The 26,448-nt window shown below is 42.8% G+C and overlaps 1 protein-coding gene across 2 annotated transcripts in view; it reads right to left on the bottom strand.

The window, feature by feature from the left end:
- The window catches only part of LDLRAP1 (low density lipoprotein receptor adaptor protein 1), a 74,543-nt gene that overhangs the window by 33,728 nt on the left and 14,367 nt on the right, over positions 1-26,448 (bottom strand). For both annotated transcript variants that reach the window (XM_063311811.1, XM_063311812.1), the window contains exons 2-3: positions 13,920-14,062; positions 8,113-8,225 (exon numbers count right to left, since the gene is read on the bottom strand). In XM_063311811.1, coding sequence (XP_063167881.1) covers positions 8,113-8,225; positions 13,920-14,062 — 256 coding nt within the window. The remainder of the gene's footprint in view (positions 1-8,112; positions 8,226-13,919; positions 14,063-26,448) is intronic.

Here is a 26,448-nt window from a genome sequence, read left to right as displayed (position 1 = left end):
TGGTTGTTTCAAGTCTGGTCTACCTGGTAAGGCTGACAACAGGCCCTGAGAATTCGCCCTTGGCATATATGGGGCACGCTAAGCTCTCTTAAATGGGACAAGCACATAGGATGGGTCAGTTCTACCTTTTAATCCCTCTACAATGTTTAGAAAATGTTTAACCATCTCCCGGCATCACTGGTTTAGCAGCCACAGCAAAAGCCAAAAGAAAAAATTAGGCACTTAATAATGTCGTTAACTAAAGCTTTGTGGTTGCTTTTTGTAAAGCAGCATGTACACAGAACACAAGACACGTAGGCTCCTGTGCACTTTGTGCCGCCAAGACCATTTCTTCCTGCCTTAATGGTTTTTAAGATCTAGACCTGGGGAGAGAAGCTTTCAGGGCTCCGAAACTCACACCTCTCATTTTCAGTTTGGTTTCTAACATTATCTTCATTGGCCGTTTCTTTCATGTTAGTATTTACCACCATAAGGACTAGAAGTTTAAGCAGAAGCTAGGTGGTTGCTGACTTCGACATTTAATATGAGGCTTTCTGCAAACTTGCACAGGACTTTCGTTGTAAGGGTTTGCTTTTATCAATGAGAAAAACGAAAGGCTCAGCTACAGATTCATCAAGTTTGCTTATTAGATCAAAGCAGATAGAGTGCAATTTTCTAGTAGGAGATCTTACAACATTGGGGAAATAAGGGAAAACAAATAGCTATTCATCTTTCCCAACTTGCTGCTTCCTGAGGAGCATAGGAAGAAAAAAAATACTTTTCATTCCTAAAAAGAGAGGCTGAATAAGAGAGAAAGAGCAGTTGCTCTGAGCTCCAGCAACAGTAACACATCTTGATCTTTTATAAAGGGCTTTTCCACTGCAGAGGTACGCAATCCTCCCTGTAATGTCTTGGATGTGGGCCAGAGTTCCTTTAATTCTGCCAAATTCTAATTTTTATGTGCCAGATGGGGAAAGTGATTCAATAGATAAGGAGTGATCATATAAAGCAGTTAATTTTGTTTTCATGAAATGTCAGTGTTACAGGTAGTCCTTGACTTATGACCACAACTGGGACTGGGACTTCCATTGTTAAGCGAGACAGTTAAATGAGTCACACCCGATTTTACAACCTTTTTTGCTGCGGTTGTTAAGTGAATCCCTGCGGTTGTGAATCCGATTTCCTCCATTGACTTTGCTTGTCGGAAGCCAGCTGGGAACGGTGATCATGTGACCCCCTGAATGCTGCAACTGTCCTAAGTGTGAGCTGGTTGCCAAGTGCCTAAATTTTGATCACATGACCACGGGGATGCTGCGACAGCTGTAAGTCACTTTTTCCAGCGCTGTCATAACTTCGAATGGTCACTAAACAAATGTGTCAAGGACTACCTGTACTTATTTCTACAATTCTTTACATGTGCCTCCTTAAGACTCTAGGTTGGTTGACAAAAGAGGAAAGAGCCACATACAGCAATGAAATATTAACATTAAAATCAGTTAAATAAAACCTCTCAACTAAATAACTGTATCTTCCCTGGATTGGTTGTTTCCAACGAAGTTGCATCCCCTGTTCTGAAGGCCCCTTGGAAAAATCTGGTTTTGACTGCTTTCCAAAAGGACAACATGGAAGGAGCCATCCTCACCTTGTGGGTAGCCTGTTCCAAAGCAAGGTGACTGCCCCTGAGAAGCCCTTTTCCTGGCTCCCACTTCCTTGACTTCCCCCTGGGGAGGGAATTCTCCAGCTGCCTTCTGGTCTGCACAGAATGGAGGTAAAGACTATCTTGGTCACAGATGGTCCTGAAGGTAACGAGGACTTGAGCCATCAAGGGCTTTGCAGGTGATAACCAACGTCTTAAATTGGACCTGGATTCTCCTGGTGACCAGTGCAGCACACTTAAGGCAGGCTTTATTCTGTTGTATTGGCAATCCTGGCTTGAGTTGACAAAGACATGAGTTGTGGTTGCCAGAGCCTCCTGATCCAGAAAAGGCTGTAATTGAAGACCCAACCAAAGCTGGGCAAAAATCTCCTGGGCCATGGTTTGTACCTGCTGTCCAAGCAGGAGCCTTAAGTCCAGAGAAGCCCAAGTTGTGACGCTGTTCATCTAGGGGCAGTGCCACCCCATCCAGAGCTAAAGATGGAGGAATACTGGAGCCTGTAGGCTTCTGAACAAAGAGCATGTCCCTCTTTCTGGGATTCATTTTAAGCCTGTTCATTTCATTCAAGATTTTTGACATCCCCTGTTTCTTTGTCCTAGGCCTGCTCACTGTCCATATCATAGCCACTATCACCCCATCCAAAGGTCAAGTGTGATCTTCTGGTCTAGGCTCAGAATAGAAGACCACAAGAAGGTTCTCAAGAAGGTTGCATAAGAAGTGGGCTCCAGGTGCTTAGGAAAGCACCTTGGCCTTAGTAATCCTTTTGTCACCCATCAATGCTCAGACCAGACCAAAACCTAGAATTAGGCTCTGCATAAAGGACATGACTCCGTCACATTCAGCACTCATTTCTCTGGAATGGCCACAACAAACTTTAATGTAGTCAGTGCATCTTTTGAATTGCCTTTTTATCGGCCAAAGCACACTTAGCAATCTGATAACCTTTCTCAGCAGAAAAGAATGGAAGCAACAGTTCACTGAGTTGTGGGAGAGATTTATTGCCTGCCAATTTTTAGATGGCATTGCTTTAGAATGCATTTAGTTTCTAAGGCAACTTAGAAGGTGGTGCATCCAACAGGAGCTGCTAGGCTCTTGTTCAAGTGGAGATCACCCATTTTGACGCTCCTTTCTCCAACTCTGTTTGTCCCCTGATACATATGGTAAGAGGAAGTGATGGAAGAGCATTAAGGAACACTTTCCAAAAGGATGAACGTCAAACACCAAGAGAACAAATGCAGGCAACCTCAAAGCAGTGCAAAGATAATAAGCTGGTATTTAGTCCACAGTCAAAGGGGCATCCTCACCATTTCAGACCCCCCATCTCTTCTGAAGACGTTTTCCACAACTATCCAAGAAAATGCAGAAACTGGAACATATTTGTTTTTGTTTATTTACTTGTTAGATTTATATCCCAATTTTCCTTCTGGAGCTCAAGAAGGGTGTACATAGTCCTCTCTCCTAATTTTCCCTACAGCATCAACCCCGTGAGTTAGGCTAGGCTGAGAGAGACAGAGTGACTGGTCTAAACGCACCCGTGAATGTCTGTGACTGAGGAGGGACTTGAATCTGGGTCTTCCCACTCAAAGCCCAACACCTTCACCACCACACCACACTGGCTCTGTTACTGGCCAGTGTCCAAGACCACTTCCTTCTCAGACCTAAGAATAAAACTGTGGATAAATGTCAGCTTTTAGAGAACCCTGCCCCAACCTGAGCACCTTCCAGACGGGTGGACCAACTCCCAGAATTCCCTAGGCAGCCTGGCCTCTGCTGAAAATTCTGGGAGCTGAAGTCCCAACCTCTGGAAAGCATCCAAGCTGGGAGAAGATGCTTTACAAATTGCTTCCCTATTCTCTTTTGTGTCAAGGTTGGCATTCTTACAAAGTTGACACAGCGCAATTATTCAAACAAAGCTATAAATCCAGAATGCTCTAAATCAAACCTCTCTTCCACCATGGATTCACCAGATGATCTTAGGCAAGTTTCTCCCTCAGTAACTCCATCTCTAATATACTGGCTTACTTTACAGGGATATACAACTTGAAGTCTTGGTGCCTCTAATCCCCCACCTCAACTGTCCTGACAGTCAGGAACCACGCTGAGACAAGGAATAGGTCTCTAGTGCTTATTACTGCTACATAAGACAGAAAATCCTAACAAACTGAAGAAGCGTGGGAAAAACCCAGACAGATAAACCCCAAAAGTCAAGGCGGGTCTGATCTGTGTCTCTTTGAATGGCTGCTTAACTCCTCAGTACTACGCATGCGTTTTCCCCCCTGGATAGGGGCCCCCTCCTGCTCACCATCAGTGCTCATGACACCAACTCCCTCCAAAAGTTGCTGCCAACCTGTGCATAAGGAGAAAATTAATTGTAATGGTATGTGGAAATGGCCTTGGGAGACTGGGCCCAGGGATGCTCCCTAGGGAACAGTCAGATAAGAGAGGACATAGCCCACAGCTGCATAATGGGAGGAGAAAGAGGCTCAGAAGGGACCCTCCCTAAGTTCTCGGGCTGTAAAGGGGATGGCAGGAGATTTGTACTTCCAGACTTGCAAGATTCTGTTAATGTAGCCTTACAATAAAGTAGAATTAGCTCATCTGGTCGTGTTTCCTGTCTGATCTACTTGGGAAGGCTGACACATCTTCAGTTCTTTTATACACACAGACACACAGATGTCTCTGGCTGTAAATGTCCCCAGAAGTGGTGGGGAGGGATGACAATACCTGCATCATAACATCATCCCACAAATGAAATGACTTACTATTTGTGTCAGATGTCAAGACACAACCCCACCATTTGTGCAATGATATCACGATGCAGGTCATCCTTTTGAGGCCATCAGCCTTGTTACAGATGCTTTGTTCTGTATCCTATAAAGCATCATAGCAAATTGACAATGCTAGGAGAACTAGGAGCAAAGGCAATCTTGAAATTTAAGTCTTGAACCTGGAGCTTCCTGAAGCTGTTTTAACAAGAGGCATTTATATTCTCCCTTGTTCCCTTTAACAATTGAGGCTGCACAGGGTTGAGTTTTGTAACTGCAGGTGAGATGCCTAATCCAGTCTATGAACCACATGAAGAAAACAGGCCACAGAGGGACCCTAAGTGACACACAGAATCCTCATTAATAGTGAAGGATAAACTCTATCCCAGTAGCCTTCAAAAGTAATGAGTTTTCTTGACACAGAGTAAGTGGAAGATAGTGATGATAAGGTCCAGAGGAATCCGAAAGAACCATGGCAGCTTTTTCTTACCAGGACAGGACCCAGAAGGAAATTTTAAAAAAGCTACTGGTTCCACCACAGCATAACAACATTAAACCACAGGATCAGTGCAGCCTGGTCATTCCTTGGGGTAGGGGTGGAAAGACCCTCAACGCAGTAATAGCTAAGCCAAGTTAGGCTTCCAAAATCCAAACCACACCCACAACTCAACCACTGGCCTGGAATTGCCAAAGTGATGATCAAATATGCTATCTTTGGCTCTTGGCCAGAAGAACAGACCACTAAGTATCTTCCCTCCCTGCCCTGCCTTCTCAATGGATGCTCTAGCAAGAGGAAAACCAACTTGACCTCATCCAACTGCTGTACCCAAGAAGCAGCTGCAGCTGCCGCAAAATCAGCAATTCTTTATTGTCCAAAAGGAATTTCCGTGAGAGATTACAGCTTGAAAATGTAGAACTCAAACTTACCAGGACCTATGACTACTCATTCAGGGACAAACAAGGACACTGGCCTCTTGCATCATCCAACAGCCCTGTGGTCAAGGGCCTGCAAACATTCTGCATTTGTGTCTTAATTATATCTTGAACAATTACTAATTAATTTAAACAAATAATAAAACTTCATCTGAATCGTCATTTCTCATGTCTTACGACCTCTCAAAGGTCTTAACTTTCCTCTCTACACAAAGTACCCATACACAATATCTATCTGCCAACCAAGCATCTGATGAAGCAGGCTCTGGCCAGGGTAATCCCCGTCACAGTGGCTGGGGCTAATGAGAGTTGTAATCCAGCACATCTGCAGGCCTCCATTTTGGGGAAGACTTTCTCAGGCTAGTAAAACTTTGACTTACTGCTTTTTTTGCAGTATCCACTGCAACGGAGAAACACACACACTTCTGGATGTGTTGTCACTTTTCTTGTGTCTCTTGATTTTTTTCTTTTTAAGTTTTAAGCCTGAGGGCCTGCGTCACGTTTTCACTGATATGTCATATTGGCCGCTGGCATTATATTGAATTTTTGACCTATGGGAGATTCTTTGGGACACAAGCATTTGTTTGAAAAGCCCAGTATCAAAATAATGGAAGTAAAACAGAAAGCTTTCGTGTTTCCTAAAACAGAAAGAAAGCCTTTGCATCACCAGATATTAAAACTGTTGCTAAGCCTTTAACAAAGGAATCAAACTTTTCTCCCTTCTCTTTCTATTTTATACTGAGAATCAAAATTGGACAGAATGTTACTTTACCAAACCACCCAACCTACAAAACACTTTTTTTTACTTCAAGTGTGTTTATACACTTATCTCTCCAAGACATTTCACATCCAGTGTCCTTCACAAGTCAGCCCACACTTTTTTTGTCTTTATCAAAGAAGACATAAAAAAAGAGAGAGAGAAATAACACCGTATTTCAGTTTCAAGAACTGTTTAGGAAAAAATAGCAGGAAGAACTGTTCTACCCATGAGTGGCCCATTAAACGCATAGGGCTTGCAAGAGAAATGCACTCAGCGTTCTGTCAAAAATTGGCAGTAATGAGGGTGCCTGTTATTTCTCCAAGAGGGCTGAGCTTTGTCACTGCTCCCCTCCAAGCATTACATGCCTCGTTAATTGCCTTCAGGAAGTCCTTGAAGAACCCCTTGTTCTTAAACGAGGGCAGAGATTGTTCCTCTGCATCTATTCCTATCAGAACTTTTCTTCGTTGGACTTTCAACTGTTGGCGAGGGTGTGCGTATTGCGCATTAGTTCCTACTGATCTTGTACTGTATTGAAGCTTTGTCATCATGGGATAGAAGGTGCCTTTCCTTAAGAGCAGCCTCTCAATCTTTTCATAAAATCTAATTAATTAATTAATCAATCAACCTCTCCATGGTATGATGCCTATATATGCCAGGAGGGGTGGAGCTAGTTCTGCCCCAGGAGGCCAAGGCCTGCCCCACTGGAAGCAGAACAGATGGAGATTGGACACTGGCATCCAGAAACTCAACCCCACCATAAAATTGGAAACGGAGCTTGTCAGCTGATACCCAAAAGCCCACCCATGGATGCCGGAAGGGGCAGAGTCTACCAAATGATGTCATGGATCACAATTCAGCCCAGGCTAATTTACCTCCATTTCTTTTCTGCTGTCTTCTGCTGTTTCAAGAAATGTTAATGGCTGTTTCAATTTAATTGAGCCTACCACTTAAAGTACTGATTCAGGTTATTCAAAAATTTAAGGTTTGTCAAATATCCTAATTACATAATTATCATAATTGTTGTGAGCCGCCCAGAGTCACTTAGATGAGATGGGTGGCCACGCAAATCACATACATACCTACCTACCTGTATAACACACCTACCCTTGGGGCAGTCACCCTTGAACCACACTTTTTTTTTTCTTGCTTCCTTTTTTAAAAATATGTGTGTGCGTGTGTATACAGATACATACATACATATATATAGGTAAGCATATCAAACAGAAGATATGCTGTACAACCAAAAATACAGCAGTGCTAATAAAATCAGGGAAAAAAATAGAATAATGAATAAATGAGTGACATTTGTTGAAATGAAAAGTATATCCATAAAATGGTAATATAAAACTAACTCAGCCCTTTAACGTATTATTAAATCTAGCCATATAGACCATCTATTACTCCATCTTCTCAGTTTTAGTACAATATATTATTTTGATACGGTATTTATATAATAGATTCTTAATATTCTATTATGTGAGTGCCTTAGAGTATTATATGTGAATAAGAAAGAAGAAAAGAAAAAGGATATCCTATCAATATTAATTATAATTTCAAACGTTAACCCCTGAACCACTCTTAATGGGAGGAGAGTGCTTAAGCCAGTGTTTCTCAACCTCAGCAACTTTAAGATGTGTGGACTTCGATTCCCAGAATTCCCCAGCCAGCCATGGGGAAGCCATTTATGCCTTCCTCCCTTGTATGCCATGACACGTTTTCAATTGATTCATTTGTTATGCTGTCGCATAACAACTCCCAGAATTCCCCAGACAGCATATGCTGCCTGGGGAATTCTGGGAGTTGAAGTCCAGGCATCTTAAAGTGGCCAAGGTTGAGAAGCACTTCCATAGAGCATCACATCAGTAGCAGACACTCAACAGGGGAATATCACTGGCTTCTTCTGATACAGTTCATCTTTAATTCTGGGAGTCGAAGTCCACACGTCTTAAAGTTGCCGAGGTTGAGAAACACTGGCTTAAACATTTGCTTTGAGGATTTAAAATCTACCAATGAGACGTACCTGTATATTGACACGTTTTCAATTGATTCATTTGTTATGCTGTCGCTGAGAACGATCCCTCTGGGTGACACCTTCAGAGTTACTTTTCGGAGTTTTCTTCCACTTGCCTTTGCCTTGGAATAGAGAAAAGAACGCACTCCGATGTTGCCACAAAGATAAATCAACTGCTAATCTTACCGGCGAACCGGCACACTTTTGCCGCACGTGTGACAAGCAAGTACAAATCCATTGCCCAAAGCAGGCACCAGTGAACTAATTTTCTATGGGTGATTTCACGCCTTCCTCCCTTGTATGCCCCCCGTCCTGCAATTCCTTTGGAATAATATCTTTAAAAGAAGGTGGATAGGTGATCAGCAATTCAGCCAAAGGAGAATTAATCTAAAAGCAATTAAGATACTTCAGAACAAGCCTTCCCCAATCTGGAGCATGGATTATAGGAGCTGTAGTCCTACGTATCCCCCTGTCTGGGAACGGCCAGCAGAACCCATCAAATTTGATTAATAATAATCAAGTGGAAAATTTCTTCTCCTGGATGAAGAGGAGATAACACGTACAACTCTCTCATATAGCAGGCTCTTCTTACCACTCACTCCAAATTATCAGATGGGCTTCACCAAGGGTGATTATTTGGTGCAAAAGGGACTTCTGTTGACTCAAAAAGTTATTACTCTCAAGTGCCCAAGCACTTACCAGTGCTGGAGTGGCAGAGACAGCAGATAAAATTGCTGCTGATGTATATATGCCCATCCCTATTATTAGCTTTTTGTTTCCTTACCTGTTAAGCACAATAATTTTTACCTCCTTCCACACCACGGACTATGTTGGTTGCCAGTCATGTTGTACTCTCAGCAGGTGTTAGCCCTTCGAGGTAGTCCAGACAAGAAGCACAACCAGGATCACTAGCCCTATCTTTATTGGAAGGTTTCATTAACCGAATCTTGCAAGACTGAAAGTATTTCTTCCCTCTTTTCCTTTTACTCTCCAGAAAACTAGGGAGGGTCCCTTCTGAAATCCTTCTCATATTCCCTCTGCTTCTGAGGGGTGAGATACCTTTTGCATCAAGGTTGTCTAGTCTGCGACTCTTCCTCCTGTCTCCCAAGGTCATTCCCATAGACCCGTGTTTTTCAACCTTGGCAACTTTAAGATGTCTGGACTTCAACTCCCAGAATTCCCCAGACAGCATATGCTGGCTGGGGAATTCTGGGAGTTGAAGTCCAGGTATCTTAAAGTTGCCAAGGTTGAGAAGCACTTCCATAGACCATCACATCAGTAGCAGACACCCAACAGGGGAATATCACTGGCTTCTTCTGATACAGTTCATCTTTAAAAAAGGTTTTTTAATCCAGCTTTTCAACCCAGCTTGAATCCATAAGACAACTCAAAATTAAAAAAAACGAACAAACTAGGAAGCATCTTCATAATATAGCAAAACTTTAGCAACCAACCTGCAGCCTTAACCCAAGTCCTGCTTGCCCTTCAGCAATCAGCTGCATCCATTGCAGATGAAGTTTTAGGAGGCACAGGACTTAATTTGATGTAAGATGGGTAACACATGGCCAGATATATTTTCAAATGGTCTAGAAACTCTTCTAACAATGCTGGAAATTCCAGAGGTTAAAGGAATATAGATTTCCAGCTTTCCTAATAACGTGATTAATTTTCATGAAGGCAAAACAGCCTGTAAAGCATATGAAGGATGCAAATAAAATTACATCAAAATAGAGAACTATGAGAGAGAGAGAGAGAGAGAGAGAGAGGGAGAGAGAGAGAGAGGGAGAGAGGGCCCCCTTTTTTTTTAATTAGATCAATTCATGGACAAAAACTTTCCCCCACATAAATTCTCCTGACTGCCAAGGACACTAGATGGGGCCCGTCTTATACCCTTCATCTTTATTTGATGGAGAACAAGGTTAGAAGAACCCTTTATAATCTATCACCGTTTTAGTAGGGTTTGATCTCCTAAACATTGCAACAGTTTTATGAACAACCTTCTATTTTATGAAGTGAATTCTTGGTTGGCTCAGTGCTACTTCAGCACGTTTCCACCGAGCGTTCTTGAACTTGGCTTTTCAAGTGCACAGCAATTAAGCGTTAACAAGCGGAACATGTAACAAAACGTTGCAGCATGGAAGGGCTGGTGTTCTTCTGACATTCCATTGCATTCTTCTCCCCTTTCTTTGCACCTCCTTTCAACTGTCCCAGGCCATGTTCACATACCTTGAGCAAAAACTACAAATACGTTTGCAGAACATGCTCAGCTAGATCAGTTTTTAACCTGAGTTAGGTCTGTTTGTAGCTTAGTGAGTTATGCCATCCAGCCGATTACACCACACTGTTTTGTCAACCCCAGAAAAGTATGTTAATTCAGGAACCAGGTTAAGTGAGTTCTATGAACACAGTCAATTAGCATTCCATGGCCATTCACTTTTCCCTATTTCATAGAAAGTCTTGTGGTTGGTTTTCTCTGTACCTCATTCGTACTCCTTCAAGAGGCTTCTAAGCTTGTTGTATCCCTCTACAGTAGGTCTGTACAATTTGTAGAGGGGAAAGGGCCCCATTGATAAATTAAACGTAATTGTAGGCTGCAGAGAAAAACCTGGTGTGCTGATCAGCTGTTCAGTGGTGAGCTGGAGCTGGCAGTGGTGGTGTAGTGGAATGTGGGAATGGCGTTGGGAGACAGGAGGAAGAGCCTCAGACTAGGCAACAGTCAGATAAGAGGCAGCTGAGCCCGCAGAAGGAAGGCAAGTGTGGCAAACATCTCAGAAGGGACCCTCCCTAGTTTCTTGGACTGCGTTAGGCTTTTTATTTTATATGGTACAGAAGGCAGACACCGTATTTGTTTTCCCCCCACAAAACTATTTTAATGTACAAAATTAAACTCCTGTCTTATTCTAAAGGTAAAGGTAAAGGTTTCCCTTGACGTAAAGTCCAGTCGTGTCCGACTCTAGGGGGCGGTGCTCATCTCCGTTTCTAAGCCTTGGAGCCGGCGTTGTCATAGACACTTCCGGGTCATGTGGCCAGCATGACGACTCGGAACGCCGTTACCTTCCCGCCGAAGCGGTACCTATTGATCTACTCACATTTGCATGTTTTTGAACTGTCTTATTCTACTATCTTCCTATTACTGTAAGCTTACAACTATTCTATTTCTATTCTTATTTAATCTATACATTTCTATCTCTACGCTCTCTTTCTCTGTTCCTATTCCCATGCTAGCACTGTGTTTTCTTATCTTAGCTATTTCTTCTGCAAATCTTTCCTTTTCCCTCAGGTCTTCAGCTCTTGCAGCCAGTCTCAGTCCATCTGCTAGTAAAAACTCTTTTCACTACTCTATAGCAGTATTTCTCAACCTTGGCAACTTGAAGCTGTGTGGACTCCAACTCCCAGAATTCCCCAGCCAGCAGGGCTGGCTGGGGAATTCTGGGAGTTGGAGTCCACACAGCTTCAAGTTGCCAAGGTTGAGAAACACTGCTCTATAGACCTGCAAATGGGCTTTTCTCTCCCACTGCCTAGCACCCACAGTTCTCTGCTTCTAAAGCTGGTTTGCAGAGCCCTGCCCCGGGCTGGTGCATATGGTGGGCCTGGTTTGGTTTGCAGATGCTGGTTGAGCATTTTTCCTCCCCGTCTCTAAGCTCTTCCTCTCAGCGGCCTTGCAGCTCCAAGAATTGAAGTTTTCTTCTGCTTTCTGAAGACTACCGCTGAGATACTTGCCTTTGGTTTGGAGTTTATTTTCCTCATGTCTCTGCTGTCTGGGCTTGACTTTTTTTGGCACACCCACACACACTCTTGTTTTCAGTTCAACTCTCCAATGAAGGAGAGGGTGGGGCTGTTTTAACCCTCCTTCCCAGGTAGCACAAAACCTCTGGATCCCAGGAAGAAAAACAAATGCCTGCTCACTCCAGGTGGTGAGTTCACTCCTCCACAGATTGTAAAGGCGAGGGGCGGGGGAAAGATGTACTTTCAGACTTACAAGATGCTGTTAATGTAACCTTACCATAAAGTTAGTACTCCTGGGGGTGTGCTTCTTGTCTGGACTACCTTGCAAGGCTGACAGGCATTAAGGACTGGAGGTGCTTGGCAGCACATCTTTTGGTAGGTGGCAAATTTAGTGACTTTTTAAAAAGTGCCAGTGGGTCACACAAGGCTGCTTGGCAGGCCACGTTGTACAGATCTGCTCTATAGGATGGTAACTGTGCAAAAAAAAAAAAAGGCACTGCAGAAGGAGCAAAGCTATACCAATCACAATATGTCTTTCCCTAAATGCAACAGTTCAGTAACTCATTAAAAGAAAACCCCAAATCAGCAAAGAAAGTAGATAATATGAGTTAAAATCAGGACTGTAAGCATTAATTGGTTTAATCTACAACTGAAATTCTGGTGAATTAAAAGGTCCCAAACAATTAATCAGCAAAGCTAATGGTTGATTTTTTTTCCTACCTGACTTTAGTTGTAATACAACAATTAACAGGCAGTAAAAGAAAAATACTGAAAGTGCCCTTGACATCTAGCAAATGTGGTCATTTTGTTTCTTATATTACAGTATGCCAAAAAAGAATCATTTTGGTGGGAAGAAACTTATTAAATTTAGAATGGATTATGATTGATTTCCAAATCCATATTAAAATGTCCTTTAATAAATCGATGAAAGTTCACTTTTTGAAACAAAGATGGAACAAATGAAAAATGTCACTGAACTTTTTTTTTTTAATTGTTCCCTTTCTGCTTTTCTTCTCAAGGTGAATACAGAGTGCCTTGCATGGCAATTTGCATTACAGTAAAACCTCAGTTTAATGGATCGTTTGGAAGAAGGGACTGCCTCTTGCTATCAAAGGTCAGTTAAATCTGAAAGATTCAGTGAACATGTCCATTATTGCAATGGACAATACAAACATTTTGTCTGTCACAAGTGAATTGGCTAAATGGGGATATACCAAGGCTGTACAGTATATGTGCTGTATGTGTGTATGTATGCCATAAACACTTTACAAACACAGATATGGGCACCCATACATACACAAAGCAAGTTTTTTTATGCATTTATTGCCAACATATGCACTGTTGTGTGTCTCAGGTTTATCAGAAGAAATTAGAAATAAAAAATGCAAAACACAATCTTAACTCAAAACAAAAAATCTTCCTGTATTGACGGGATAATCCTGTTACATGCAGATTTGTAAAAAATTTATGAAGTCCATAAAGGGCAATTAAACAACAACAGAGCGGAAAAAAAGACGTTTTAAAGGCAGTAATAAAAATGTTACCGGCTGTAAATTATAGATCTTAAGCAGACTCGGAAAACCCCTAGCCACCCGTTTTCAGGGCAGCCTCTCACACCCAGCCAGTGTTAAATACGGAGAGTTATGGAAGCACCATGGGATATTTTATTCTTACTGCCCTGTTGGCAACAGTGGGTCACCAACCTGGACTGCTTAGGGCAGGGTTTCTCAACCAGGGATCCGTGGCGCCCTGGGGTTCCGCGAGACGTCACTAGGGGTTCCCTGGGAGATCAAGAATTATTTAAAAAAATATTTCAAATTCAGGCAACGTCACTTTAAAGAGGTCAGTTTCATCCTTTATTTTTAGTTTAAGAACACCGTCCACGCATATCTACAGGCCTACCCAGAAAACGAGTATAATAATTTTCTAACTTCTGGCCTAGATTTGAGCCTGAATGTGCAGGGGTTCCCCAAGGCCCAAAAAATATTCCAAGGGTTCCTCCAGGGTCAAAAGGTTGAGAAAGGCTGGCTTAGGGACAACAGAAGACATTTAGGGATGATGGGGTGCGTGGAAAGGTCTTGGTTACTCACTGTTGCTACAATCCTTTTGACAGCAGCCGCAGATAATTCTTCTCCTTTGGGCTGCTCAACCAATGTCATGCCCAGGTACTTCAGGTTGAAAAGCATTCCCTCCAGTAAGGTCTCTCGGGTGTCAGTCCAGTTTTCAGGGAGTTCTGCAGAATTAAAAGACCTTTTATTATTATTGAGACCGCTTGGGATGACTTTGTGGAAGAATGGAACGGTGGAACAGGAACTCTGGCATTCTCTTGTTAGCCAGGAATAGCCAAACCCCATTTGTTTCCCTGATAAACTACTTCTTAGCTTATAGTGATGCCTACAGATGCACAATTTCCAGAAAGTTTTAAACAAAGGGGGGGGGGCGGAGGAGGGTTCTTCCTTTTTGCAGAAAAAAATGGAAACATTTGGAAAAATGGAAATGCATGCCACATTTCTTCCTTTATTATTCTTTTACTGATATAAAGTCATTTTGTTACTATATAAAATGCATGATATGTAACTTTCCTCATAAAAGAATGTTTTTTTTTTCCTTAGAAACAGATGCTGCTGTCAATGTTGATTCCATTCCCAGGGCTTTAAGATCTTGAGGAAGACAGGAAGAGATCCACCAACTTTAGTTCTGGATGGGGTTGCACTGCCCCAAACAGATCTGGTGCAGAACCTGGGGGTCCTCCTGGACTCACGACTCCTGCTTGAAGAGCAGGTGGTAGTCATGGCCAGGAGGACCTTTGTGCAACTTGTTGTGCGCCAGTTACACCCTTTCCTGGAATGAGAGGCCCTTCGAACAGTCACTCATGCCCTGGTTATCTCCCATATAGACTACTGTAATGAGCTCTACATGGGGCAACCCTCGAAGAGTATCCAGAAGCTACAACTGGTCCAGAACGCAGCCGTGTGAGTAATTCTAGGTGCCCCAAGTGTGGCACATGTAACACCTTTACTGCATGAGCTGCACTGGGTGCCCATTTGCTTTTGGGTCCAATTCAAAGTGTTGGTTATGACCTTTAAAGCCCTACATGGCATGGGACCAGGCTACATGAGAGACCATCTCATCCCCATCACATTGACCTGTCCCACCCGGGCATGCAGAGAGGGCATGCTAAGGATCCCACCGGTTAAAGAGTTCCATCTGGCGGGGTTGTGGAAGCGTGCCTTCTCTACAGTAGTACCTGCCCTCTGGAACATTCTCCCCCCAGAGTTGAGGCAGGTCACCTCGCTCCTGGACTTCCACAAAAAATTAAAAACCTGGCTTTGCCATCATGCCTGGGGCAGGAAAGAGAATAGTTCCTCTTGGGGATGGCTAGTTCCTTAGAACTGTCCTGTTTTGCTTGCGGACAGAGAGCCATCTGGACTCTATTTCATTTTAATATATTTATATTTATATTTTATTGCTTATTGATATTATTATATAGTATTTATATTATATTGTGGTTGAAGGTTTTTATTGTGAACTGCCCAGAGTCACTCCTTGTGGGGGAGATGGGCGGTGATAAATTTGATAAATAAACAAACAAACTTCTAGAAAGGCCAAGCAAATAAAGCAAGCCCTTGAGTAAGGAAGGAGCGAGTCTTTCCTTTTCTTGTGAAAATAAGTCCTGCTGCATCCTGAGGAAGACACACATGTATCTGGGTTCAATTCCCAGCTTTTGACTTTGTATGTCTGAACAATTCATCAGTAACTGCCACGTGACACGCTGTTGTAGAGCATCTGAGAAGACGTGTTTCTACAAAATGCTTTAACAAACATTTTTACTTAAAATTTATCCGATGCCTTCCCACGTTATGCAAAGTGGGTGCAGTCTTCCTGGAGAGAATAGACAGTGAGGCAGAGGAGGAACACCTCCCTGTGGTTTCAAGGGGGACAAGGGGAAAATAGGAGGAGGGAGGAGTATTAGATATGTCCCCCGCCTTGAGTTATTTATAAAAACAATAAAGGCAGGATAAACAATCTAAAAAAAGAAAAAAAAGCCACCAGCCTTCCTCCCAACCAGTGTTCTCAACTTTTGCCACTTTAAGATGTGTGGACTTCAACTCCCAGAATTCTCCAGCCAGCATGGCTAACTGGGGAATTCTGGGAGTTGAAGTCCACACATCTTAGAGTAGCTAAGGTTGAGAAACACTGCTCCCAACCATAAAGTCGCAGAGGTGGCCAGTGATCATCTCAGTAGCTGTGGATGCCTGTGGATGTCAAGGTCCATCTGTCCTTCCTACAGAAGATGGGGCAGGAACCTGGCAAGCTTAACTGTTGCCAAACAATGCCATCTAAAGACTGCTGGCCCCCTGGCATTGCTGCCACTAACTCTCTCTCTCAGTTACGGCTCTCTAACATTCTTGTTCTATTTTCTGATCCCTCATTATTATGAATTATTAAATGGGTGCAATTTAACATGAACAATGCGGAAATGGAAAACTTCCTTGGTTCAGATGGCAGCATCTGTTTTCATTCTTCGCCCTCTCCCCAATTACAGCTCACGTATCCTACTAGGTTAAGCAGGGGTGGGCACGTATGATCCTGGGCTTAACATGAAGCGGGCTTTGGACTAATTTCAAGACCTTTCTGCAACAGATCAGGTCAGATTCTGAACCTTCCCTTGGGGAAAGTGAATGAAAGAAAAGAAAGGGTGGTTGCTAACAAGACCTGCTTTTGGCACTGCCTCATCTGTTGGCTCTCAGCCTGCAGCCTCCAACACCTCATGCGACTCTTGGCAGGAAGAAAAAAAAAGACTGACCACCCCAACGTAAACACTGCTTTGATACGACGGCACAGCATAGCTGGGTTCACACGCCACACTAGAGAAAATTAAAATGGGGTTGGATTGTTGTGGTGTGGGAAGCCAGCCAGCATCTTTGTGCACTGTGGGAATCAGGCCTTCCCCTTAAGCCATAATGCCATTGATCTGTTTGGGCACAGTATGCTACATGAATACCATCTTGAAGTTTCATTAACATGAGGGTTGAGGCTATGCTATGTTGAGGGTTCAGCATGCTGTAAAGACCCAGCTTATGAATGTAAATAGGCTAGACTCTCCCCCTCCCAAAAAAACCAGTCAGCCAATCACGCAGAGAGGGCATGTTACGGACCCGGTCTGTAAGAGAATTCCATCTGGCGGGGTCCAGGAGGCGGGCCTTCTCTGCAGTGGCACCTGCCCTCTGGAACATCCTTCCCCCAGAGATAAGACAGATCCCATCTCTTGTGGCCTTCCACAAACAACTAAAAACCTGGTTCTGCCACCTCACTTGGGGCGGGAGGAGGAGTAATCACCCTGGAGATGGTTAGCGCCCTAAAATGGCCGCTTAGATACATGTGGGCGATATTCCAACTAGTATCGTCATCTGGATTTGGTACTGTATTTACCTTCAATGTTATATTTGTATTTATATTTATTTATGGTATTTTAATGTTTTTATCCTTGCTGTAAACTGCCCAGAGTCCCCCCTTTGGGGGGAGATGGGCGGTGGCAAAATTTAATAAACAAACAAACAAACAAACAAATAAATAAGCAAGCCCCATTTAAATCAGTGAATTTTACTTTGCAGTAGACAGCTCCAGGATGAGTTTGCACAGACAGACACACACACAATGACTTTGTCTAAAGCAGAAGCATCCAGGACTGCAAATGTGCCTGAATTTTAGTTGCAGCCCCAATAGCTGCTCTATATAAGTTGCCCTCAAATTACACTTTTTAATGGGACGGAAGGGGAATAGTATTAACTATACGGGGAATGGTATTAAATGTGCTGAAACAATTTAATCTAAATTAAATCAAGTTGAATGGTGACCTACCCATGCCCTCTTTCTTGACTTTTTGGGGTGCAGCCCCTGATCACTGAAAAGCCAAACGATGCCAAAAAATAAAATGCATGACACGATCTAAAGCCCTGCTTCCCAAACCTGGGCAAATTACCCAACATTGGTTAACAGTGGTTTTTCTTTGGGTAGCGACATTTGAACCCATCACCCAATCACAACAGGGACATTTAAATTGACTTAAAGTGTTTTACCTACATTGGGTAAAGAGGACTTTCTGATAAGCAGTTTTGGGAAATGAAGGAAAAAGTTTGGGAAGCCTTGATCTAAAGGATCTAGAAGGAACACCAACTTCTCAAAGGCACTCTGTTGAAGACCTGAAAGTGAGCATTTTGGACCAACGAGACTTTAACAGGGCCATTGAGCCCAAGATGGCTGAACTCCCGTACACCCAAAGGTGCAGTCTCTAAAGGCCTCAACCAATACAATGGGTTTTTGACACACTACAGTTACAGTATTTATCAGTCAGGTACTTGCAATCTGTCTCAGGGGTATCCTGCATCTGCACAACCAACCTGTCTTCTTCTCCATTCCCCTTCGCCTCTTTGCAATTTAAATCCTACATCGGTTCAGCCCCTCCATGCATCCAATGAAGGGACCTGCACTCATGAAAGGTGATGCCTGATAATAAAGTTGGCTGGTTGGAAAAGGGGCTAGCAGACAACTTCTGATTTTTCACTTCTTAATGGGGAGATGGAAACCGGAAAGCTCAGCTTGAGATCAGTGGAAGAAGATCAAAGAAACAGATTACATTTAACACTTTGCAGAAAAGAATTGATTGCAGCCGTGAATCTAATGTGCTTGCTTCCCACCCGTCCCCACAATGGCAGATTAACCTGAGATTTCTTTCTCATTCCCAACACATATCACAGATATTAAACGTCTATGCACTTCCTCAAATGTTATCCCCTTATCATTAGCTTTCTGCATCCTCAAGGCCTGTGTGTTGTCTAAGATTGTCAGTCAGCCTGAATGTTGTTGTCCTTTTGGCTGCTTGACACAATTAGGATTCATTTCTGCTTATGTGTTCATGGTTCCTGTCACTGGTTGCAGACATGCACAAGACAACTTTCTCCAGCTTGGTGCTCCCCAAATGATGGACTGTCATTCCCATCCTTCAGCCAGTAGCTCTGTTGGCCGAGGGCCATGTGAGTTGATATGCATCACTTCTGGAGAACTCCAGGTTGAAAAATGCTGCACATTGCCTATAGATCCTTAACCTGACCTTCATTCTTCTACCAAAATAGCCTTTCTTAATCCAGACCTCTCCAGATGTGCCCAACTGTAAATCCTATAATCCTCAATCCACACTGATACATGTGCTTTAGTACCCCAATTATCTTTACATTCATTAGGGAAAGAATTCCTTAATCCTCTTGTTAACTGCCTGTTGATGCAGTGCGGAGATAGCTACCAATTTTCCCAATAAAGAAGGAATGTTCCAAATTTGTGGCAATTTGCAAACTGCCATCCTCTTTCCCAGGCTTTGAGAAATCTATTACAGCTACGTTTAGAAACTATCTGCAAAATGTACTACGTGCAACTTTATAAATTGAGGACAGAGAGCTAAATGATGAGGACGGGGACCAGCTTCTATCTCCTGCATCTGGGATACAACCTTGTGAAATATATGTTCTATTAATGTGTTTGGCCAGCTTTCCCAATGCACTGGATGGGGCTGCAGTCCAGCACATGCAGAACAAAATAGGGTGGAGAAAACTATCATTAACTAAAAGCTTAATGGCAGCGATTACAGACAACAGAAAAGCTGCTGTTTTTTTGCAGAGCTGTTATTTTTTTTCTCCTTCACAATGAACACCCATACAGAAGGAAACTGCTCTGAACACAGGAACTCTAGACAAAAAGTCTTGCACAATGCAGGTATCAGTGTCCCTTTTCCCTGGAATTTGGCCACAATAGGCTACAGAATTGCCGGGACCAAAAATACATTCTAAATGATGGCAGGAAAGAGATTAGAAATGAGTCTCAAACAAAAGGCTGAAACAAAAACAGATGCCGATTCTCTTCTGTAATGTTGTCAAGAGCACCAGAGGGATGCATCCATGAAGTTGCCAGGAGTTAAGAGCTCAAATGAAAGATTTTATCTTTTAACACCAACTGGAAGGGGGCAGGGGCTGAGAGGAATATTTTACCCTTTCAGAAAATCCCGGAAACACGCTCTCCCTGCAAGCTTTCTTTGGCAAGCCAAGGAGATGTAAGATGTGTCTCCATAGATAGATATTTGGCTAACAAAAATAAAATAGCAAAATATGTAGGATATTAGACAAATTTTGATCAGAATCAAGGTTAAAGATTAAGAAGAGTTGTAATGGTATGTGGGAATGACCTTGGGAGACTGAGTGAAGAGACACTGCCTAGGGAACTGTCAGATAAGAGACAGCATACCTCACAGCTGGATAGCAGGCAGGGCAAGAGGCTCAGAAGGGACCCTCCCTAATTTCTCGGGGGTAAAGGAGACAGTGGGAGAATTGTACTTTGCAAGATTCTGTTAATGTAGCTTTACAATAAAGTAGAATTAGCTCATCTGCTCACATTTCCCCTCTGGTCTACCTGGTAAGGCTGACAAGATTTGACTATGGTGTCTTTACCCAATTTGTAAGCTCTAAACAGGGGACAGCAGTTCTCACAACCAGTTGCCAAAGAAAAATGTACATTTGTGCTCTAAAAAGTAATTCCTTTTGTGAACAATAGCAAGGCTACACAATATTTCCCATTAAGTAAACTAGAACGGCATGTGCGGGGAAACCATATGTTCCATACCACTGTCCTAATTTTTTGGGTAGGCCCGGGATCCTCCCAAATTGCAGCAAAATTGATATATTTTTAAAAAGCAAATAATCAGAATGGGTATGTTAAGCGTCAAACAGGTTTAGCCTGCTATGTCTGTGTTTCTCAACCTTGGCCACTTGAAGACATATGGACTTCACCTCCCAGAATTCCCCAGCCAGCCATGCTGGCTGGGGAATTCTGGGAGGTGAAGTCCACACATCTTCAAGTGGCCAAGGTTGAGGAACACTGCGCTATGCTGATGAAGGAACATCTCCTCCAACAGCCCCACGGTAGATGGCCTTCATTACAAGACTATTGGCTTAGCCCAGAAGAAAAGGAGCAGGTGAGGACTTGCTTGGGTATAAGAGAGAGGGAAAGAGGAAAAAAAACCCACAGGCTTTCAAGGTTTCTTATTATGGCTTGTATCAATTAAGCAGCGTTCTAGTATTTCTCATGGCATCTGTTTTCCTGACCTGGCCTACCTTGAAGGCTGACACCCATGCAGAAAAAAAGTGAATGATTCAAACACGCTGCCACTCCAGAACTGCACTGGTGGGTGGTTGTTTCAGGCCCCTCACCAAAGAGTTACCTATCTGTGGCTCACGCTTCGCACGCCTGGTAAGGTGATCCTGGGCGGCTCCCCATGATGCCAGGAATATTGAAAGTCAGTCAGAAGAAAAATATGAACCATGAGTCACAAGGGGTGACATCATGCTGCACTGATGTGGCTGGCCTTAGGTGGACTTAACACAACATGCAATTTAAAAAAAGTTTTCGGCACCTGTCGCCTCATTTCTTTCAACTTTTCCTAACCGGCAGATGCTTTTATTGCTTGTGGGGTCTCCCCGCTGTGCCAGAGCAAAGCAACATTCAGTTGTGCAATTCAGCGCAAGCCTATTCAGAAATGAACCAGTGGGACTTGCAAGAGACCTGTTGCTTCAGGCATTCCCTGTTTGGGAGGCTCCCCTGGAAAAAAACAGGGTAGGGATCAGGGAATTCCTTGTAGTGGCAATAGATTGCACAATGATTTATTCTTGAAACATTTAACGTTCTCAGTTTTAGCCTTTAAATAGCCACATGCCACATTTTCAGAGAATAATGGGAGCCGGATCCACCAGGAAGGCACTGGATCTTGGAGAGTTGATCGACATCTACAAGTAGTCCTCGACTTACAGCCACAGTTGGGACTGGAATTTCCATCATAAGTTGTTGTGGTCATAAGTCGAGTCACCACATGACCAGACCTGATTTTACGACCATTTCACAGTGGTCATTAACCGAATCCAGCTTCCCCAATGGGCGTTTTTTGCCAGAAAATGGCAAAGATGTCACAAAACGTGATTACGTGACTGCAGGACACTGCAACCGGTCATAAATGCAAGCTGGTTGCCAAGTGCCCAAAATGCAATCATGTGACCATGGGGGAGGGGATAAATGTTTTAAGACACTCAGAAGTGCTTTACAGGCCATAAAGCACCCATTCCGAGGCTGTTGTAACTTCTGACCATCGTTAAACAAACGGTCATAAGTCAAGGACTACCTGTATAGCTTTTCCAAATCTTGTAGAAAGTTGCGTTTCTGAAGCTGAGAAGCGAGTCCCCAACAGACGGCAGCATTCCTTGGGCTAAGTTGGCATGTGGTGCCTATAAAAAGTTGCACCTTTTTTCACCAGGGGAAAGAATTTTGATGGACACTGCCTACTCTGAGCAGCAGGAACAGCTGGGATTGGCAAAGACAAGCACATTAGCTTGATTGCTTTTCTTTTTGATATCAATCAGCAGAATTAATGTTCTGGTTTGCACTATTACATTTCCCAGACGAAAAGAATCACTTTGAGAAGCCAAGAAGTTCAGAGGCTGTGTGGTTGTTATGTTAAGTCAAGCTGGAGACCATTTAGACTGTCACCCACTTACTGCTCAGCCTAATCAACATTTTTCACTGTTTTTTTTTCTGGATCCCAAAACCACCAATAATCTTACAGCTCAATTCTGGGTAGGATTAGCTGCACTTAAAACCCACCAACGTAAACATACTATGGATACATACAATACACATTACAGTTATAAACTGCCTAATCCCATTATCCACCAGCAGCTTACAACCATTCAGATAATGGTATGATAAAAATCCTTTTTGAAAAATTTAAAATTCCGAAAAGCTTGTTTGAAAATGTTCCTTTTGAACCCCCTGAATGGTAATGCAACAAGGAGGGAACTTTCACCAATTCCAGCTGCAGTTGGTCCCGTTATCCAGGACCTGTCTGGAAAAAACAAACTTTTGATCTAACCATGCAGGACTTAGAGGGAAAAATGCAAAAATGCACTTAAAGTGCTGGTTGGAATCAAACATGTGATGTGGGTTCCTTGTGTTTGGTTGTCTTCCACATCTTGCTGGGAAGCATTATGGATCAGTAGGGATCAATGTAAAAATAACCTGCTATGGATTCTCAGACAAAAGCAGATTCATTCACTAAGTTTCACAAACAGCACTTCTTCTACAACTACCTGCCATTCTGTAGAAAATGTTCTACTACCTTTTTTCGTGCTTCATTACTTTTACCATAGGTCAGAACTGGCCCCTTTATGCCTGACAATGCATTTAGAGCAGGCTTTCTCGACCTTTTGACCCTGGAGGAACCCTTGAAATCTTTTTCAGGCTTTGGGGAACCCCTGCACATTCAGGCTCCAATATAGGCCAGAAGTTACAAAATTATTATATTGGTTTCATGTGTGGGCCTGTAGATATGCATTAACAGTGTTCTTAAACTAAAAGTAAAGAATGAAACCTAACTCTTCAATGTGAAGTTGCCCAGATTTGAAATAATTTTTTAAATAAATTGTGATCTCCCAGGGAACCCTAGGGTGCCATGGAACCCTGGTTGAGACACCCTGATTTACACCATCAGCCCAAGCGTTGCCTTGTATCACCCTGAATAACCGTGGAGAATCATGATTTGTCCCCTGACTTCTGGAACAGATGGTGTTTGGTGATCAAAGATGTCAGCATGTTTAACATTCTATGAGAAAAGGCACAGAGGATACAGGTGATATTTCCACCATTACCTCTATTATCTTCACTTGAACGCTGTCTTATATTCTCCAGCGTTCCCTCTTATAGAAGTGAATTCCATCAACCAGTTGTGACAGATCTGTGAATCTCCAGGCTGACAAGTTTTGAACCAGCTGTCATCCAGTCTTCCAAAATCCAAATCAAATACAGAAACTCCGGCTTAATTTAGGAGAAAAGAAATTCGCAGGCTGAATATGAAGAGGCATTTCCCGATGGAAGATTTTCACAGTGGAAGAGCCTATTCTTAGAGGGAGATTCTTTCTCCCTGAAGTTTTTCTAACAGGGGTTGAATGGCCACCTGTCAGAGATGGTTTAGAGCAGCGTTTCTCAACCCTGGCAACTTTAAGCTGCGTGGACTTCAACTCCCAGAAGTTGGCTGGGAGTTCCCCATGCTGGCTGGGGAATTCTGGGAGTTGAAGTCCACACAGCTTAAAGTTGCCAGGGTTGAGAAACGCTGGCTTAGAGGATTCCAACTCATACATTCTGACTCTTGATGTTTAAACTTGCAAACTCCAGGGCTGTATTCCACCTTGTGAAGGGAAGTTATTACTGAGAATCTGAAATAAAGCCTTTTGTGGAGCAAGATCCCAGATATAGAGCTCTCTATATAGGCAGGTTAGTTTTGCCTAACCCCAGACAAATAAACGGACAACACATTGTTCTAAGTCTTGAGTCATCCTGCTTCTGCACTAATTTAAGTAAATCTGCACAACAATCTCTATGGGCTTTAACAACAATTTCCCTAGTATACACATCTTTGTAAAGACTTTGACCCAATCTATGTATTTTTGAGCTTCGCCCTTTTCATCCATTATTTTTATAAATACACCCTGTTTGCATAATTATCCTTAACATATGCTTCTTAGGCATTTCTGAACAATCCACTTAGCAGAATCCACAAAAAGAATCATTTTGAAGCTTAATAACAGTGTTTCCGTTGAGATGTCGTATCAAGCGGGCAAAACTGAATTCATATTCAAATGTAAATCAGACAGATTTCCCTCCCATCCCTAAAAAGGGGGATTGGATCCGTGAAAGCAGTAGATCTAGACAAAGGATAAACTGCAATGAAACAAAAAGAAGGAAACACACCAGTGATTTGGGGGGATGTCTATAAAATCCTGGTCTTTATGCCTGGAAATGAACCCCAAACATGCTCTTTAGCAGAACTACAAAGTAATTTAACCTGGGGGAGCAGACTAAGACTGGAAAAATATTTAATGTGCCTGGATCCCAACAAATAATATGGAGATACCTCAGCTATTTTTTAAAATTCTCCCTCCCCCATCCATACACACGTAACCAGTTTGGTCTAGTGGTTAAGACAACGGGCTAGAAACCAGGAGGCTGTGAGTTCTAGTCCCGCCTTAGGCAAGAAAGCCAGCTGGGTGACCTTGGGCCAGTCCCTCTCTCTCAGCCCAAGAGCCAATCAGGCGTGGTATGAGAGTTCTAGTCCCGCCTTAGGCATGAAAGCTGGCTGGGTGACTTTGGGCCAGTCCCTCTCTCTCAGCCCAACCCACCTCACAGGGTTGCTGTTGTGGGGAAAATAGGAGGAGGAAGGAGTATTAGATATGTTCACCGCCTTGAGTTATTTATAAAAATGATAAAGACAGGATATAAAACAAACAAACAAACAAAGCTGCCTCTTTCAACTTCACCCCAATGCCTTCTCCCCACTGGAGCAGCAAAGCTACATTTGGATTGCATGATTTCAGATTAACAATGAAAAGAAAGTTAGTTAGTTAGTTAGTTAGTTAAGATGCTTGTATCCTATACTCCAGCAGCAAGGTCTCTAAAGAAGCTTAGAAAAGATTAATACGAACAAGGTGTTCTTTGCATTATCCATACAAAAATCTAGGCCTTCCTCCACCGTGGCTCATTTTTATGCATGTGTCAGGCGATGATTCCCATCGCTCAAGGCCTACAATGCAGCAGAAAACTCACTCTTCAAGTAGGGTACATGCTAAGAGACCGGCCATTAATAGACGGAAGACTTATTAACAAGGTAGGTCAGCAATCTGAGCCTACAGGGCTGAAGCAAACCAAATTACAATCAGAATATGAGACAAGCAGAGTGTTGTGACTGCATCAATGGAATTATTTCCAAATTATGAGGAGAAACTGTTTAGGTTTATTCTGTGCTGGTCAGACTCAACTTCAAGCACCGTGTTCAGCTCTGAAAAGTCACCTTTTAAGAAGAATTCATATTAACAGGAATAGCCCCAACAAGAACAACAATGATCAGGGAACTAGACAATAAGTTTGGCAGAGCTGGAAATATTTACTTATTTTATTTTTTCAATCTGTATCAGTGTTTCTATATGTTCAATCTATATCAGTGTTTCTCAACCTCAGCAACTTTAAGATGTGTGGACGTCTACTCCCAGAATTCCCCAGCCAGGATGCTGGCTGGGGGAATTCTGGGAACTGAAGTCCAAACATCTTAAAGTTGCTGAGGTTGAGAAACACTGATCTATATAGTTTAGTTTGAGAAGAGAAGACTAAAGGGGGGGGGTAATAGTTCTCTTCAGGTTATCCAAAAGTGTGTGACACAGAAAAAGACTAAGACTTTTCTCAATCATTCTAGAACAGTGTTTTTCAAACTTGGCAACTTTAAGATGTGTGGCATGCTGGCTGGGGAATTCTGGGAATTGAAGTTCACACATTTTAAAGTTGCCAAGTTTAAAAACACCGTTCTAGAAGGCAGGATTGCAGATTCAGATTGCGCGTTAGGAAAATGACTTTTCCTAATAGGGGAAAAAAACAGTTTGAAAATGGAATCAGTGACACAGAGGTGAACTCCCCTTCAGTGGAAGAGTTTGAGCAGAGTGTGAGAGATTGTGAGGAGGCTAGGAAAGTTACAGAAGAAACATT

The sequence above is a fragment of the Candoia aspera genome, chromosome 10 (genome assembly GCF_035149785.1).
Source record: "Candoia aspera isolate rCanAsp1 chromosome 10, rCanAsp1.hap2, whole genome shotgun sequence".
Lineage (NCBI taxonomy): Eukaryota > Metazoa > Chordata > Lepidosauria > Squamata > Boidae > Candoia > Candoia aspera.
This window is presented reverse-complemented; position numbering and strand designations above follow the sequence as displayed.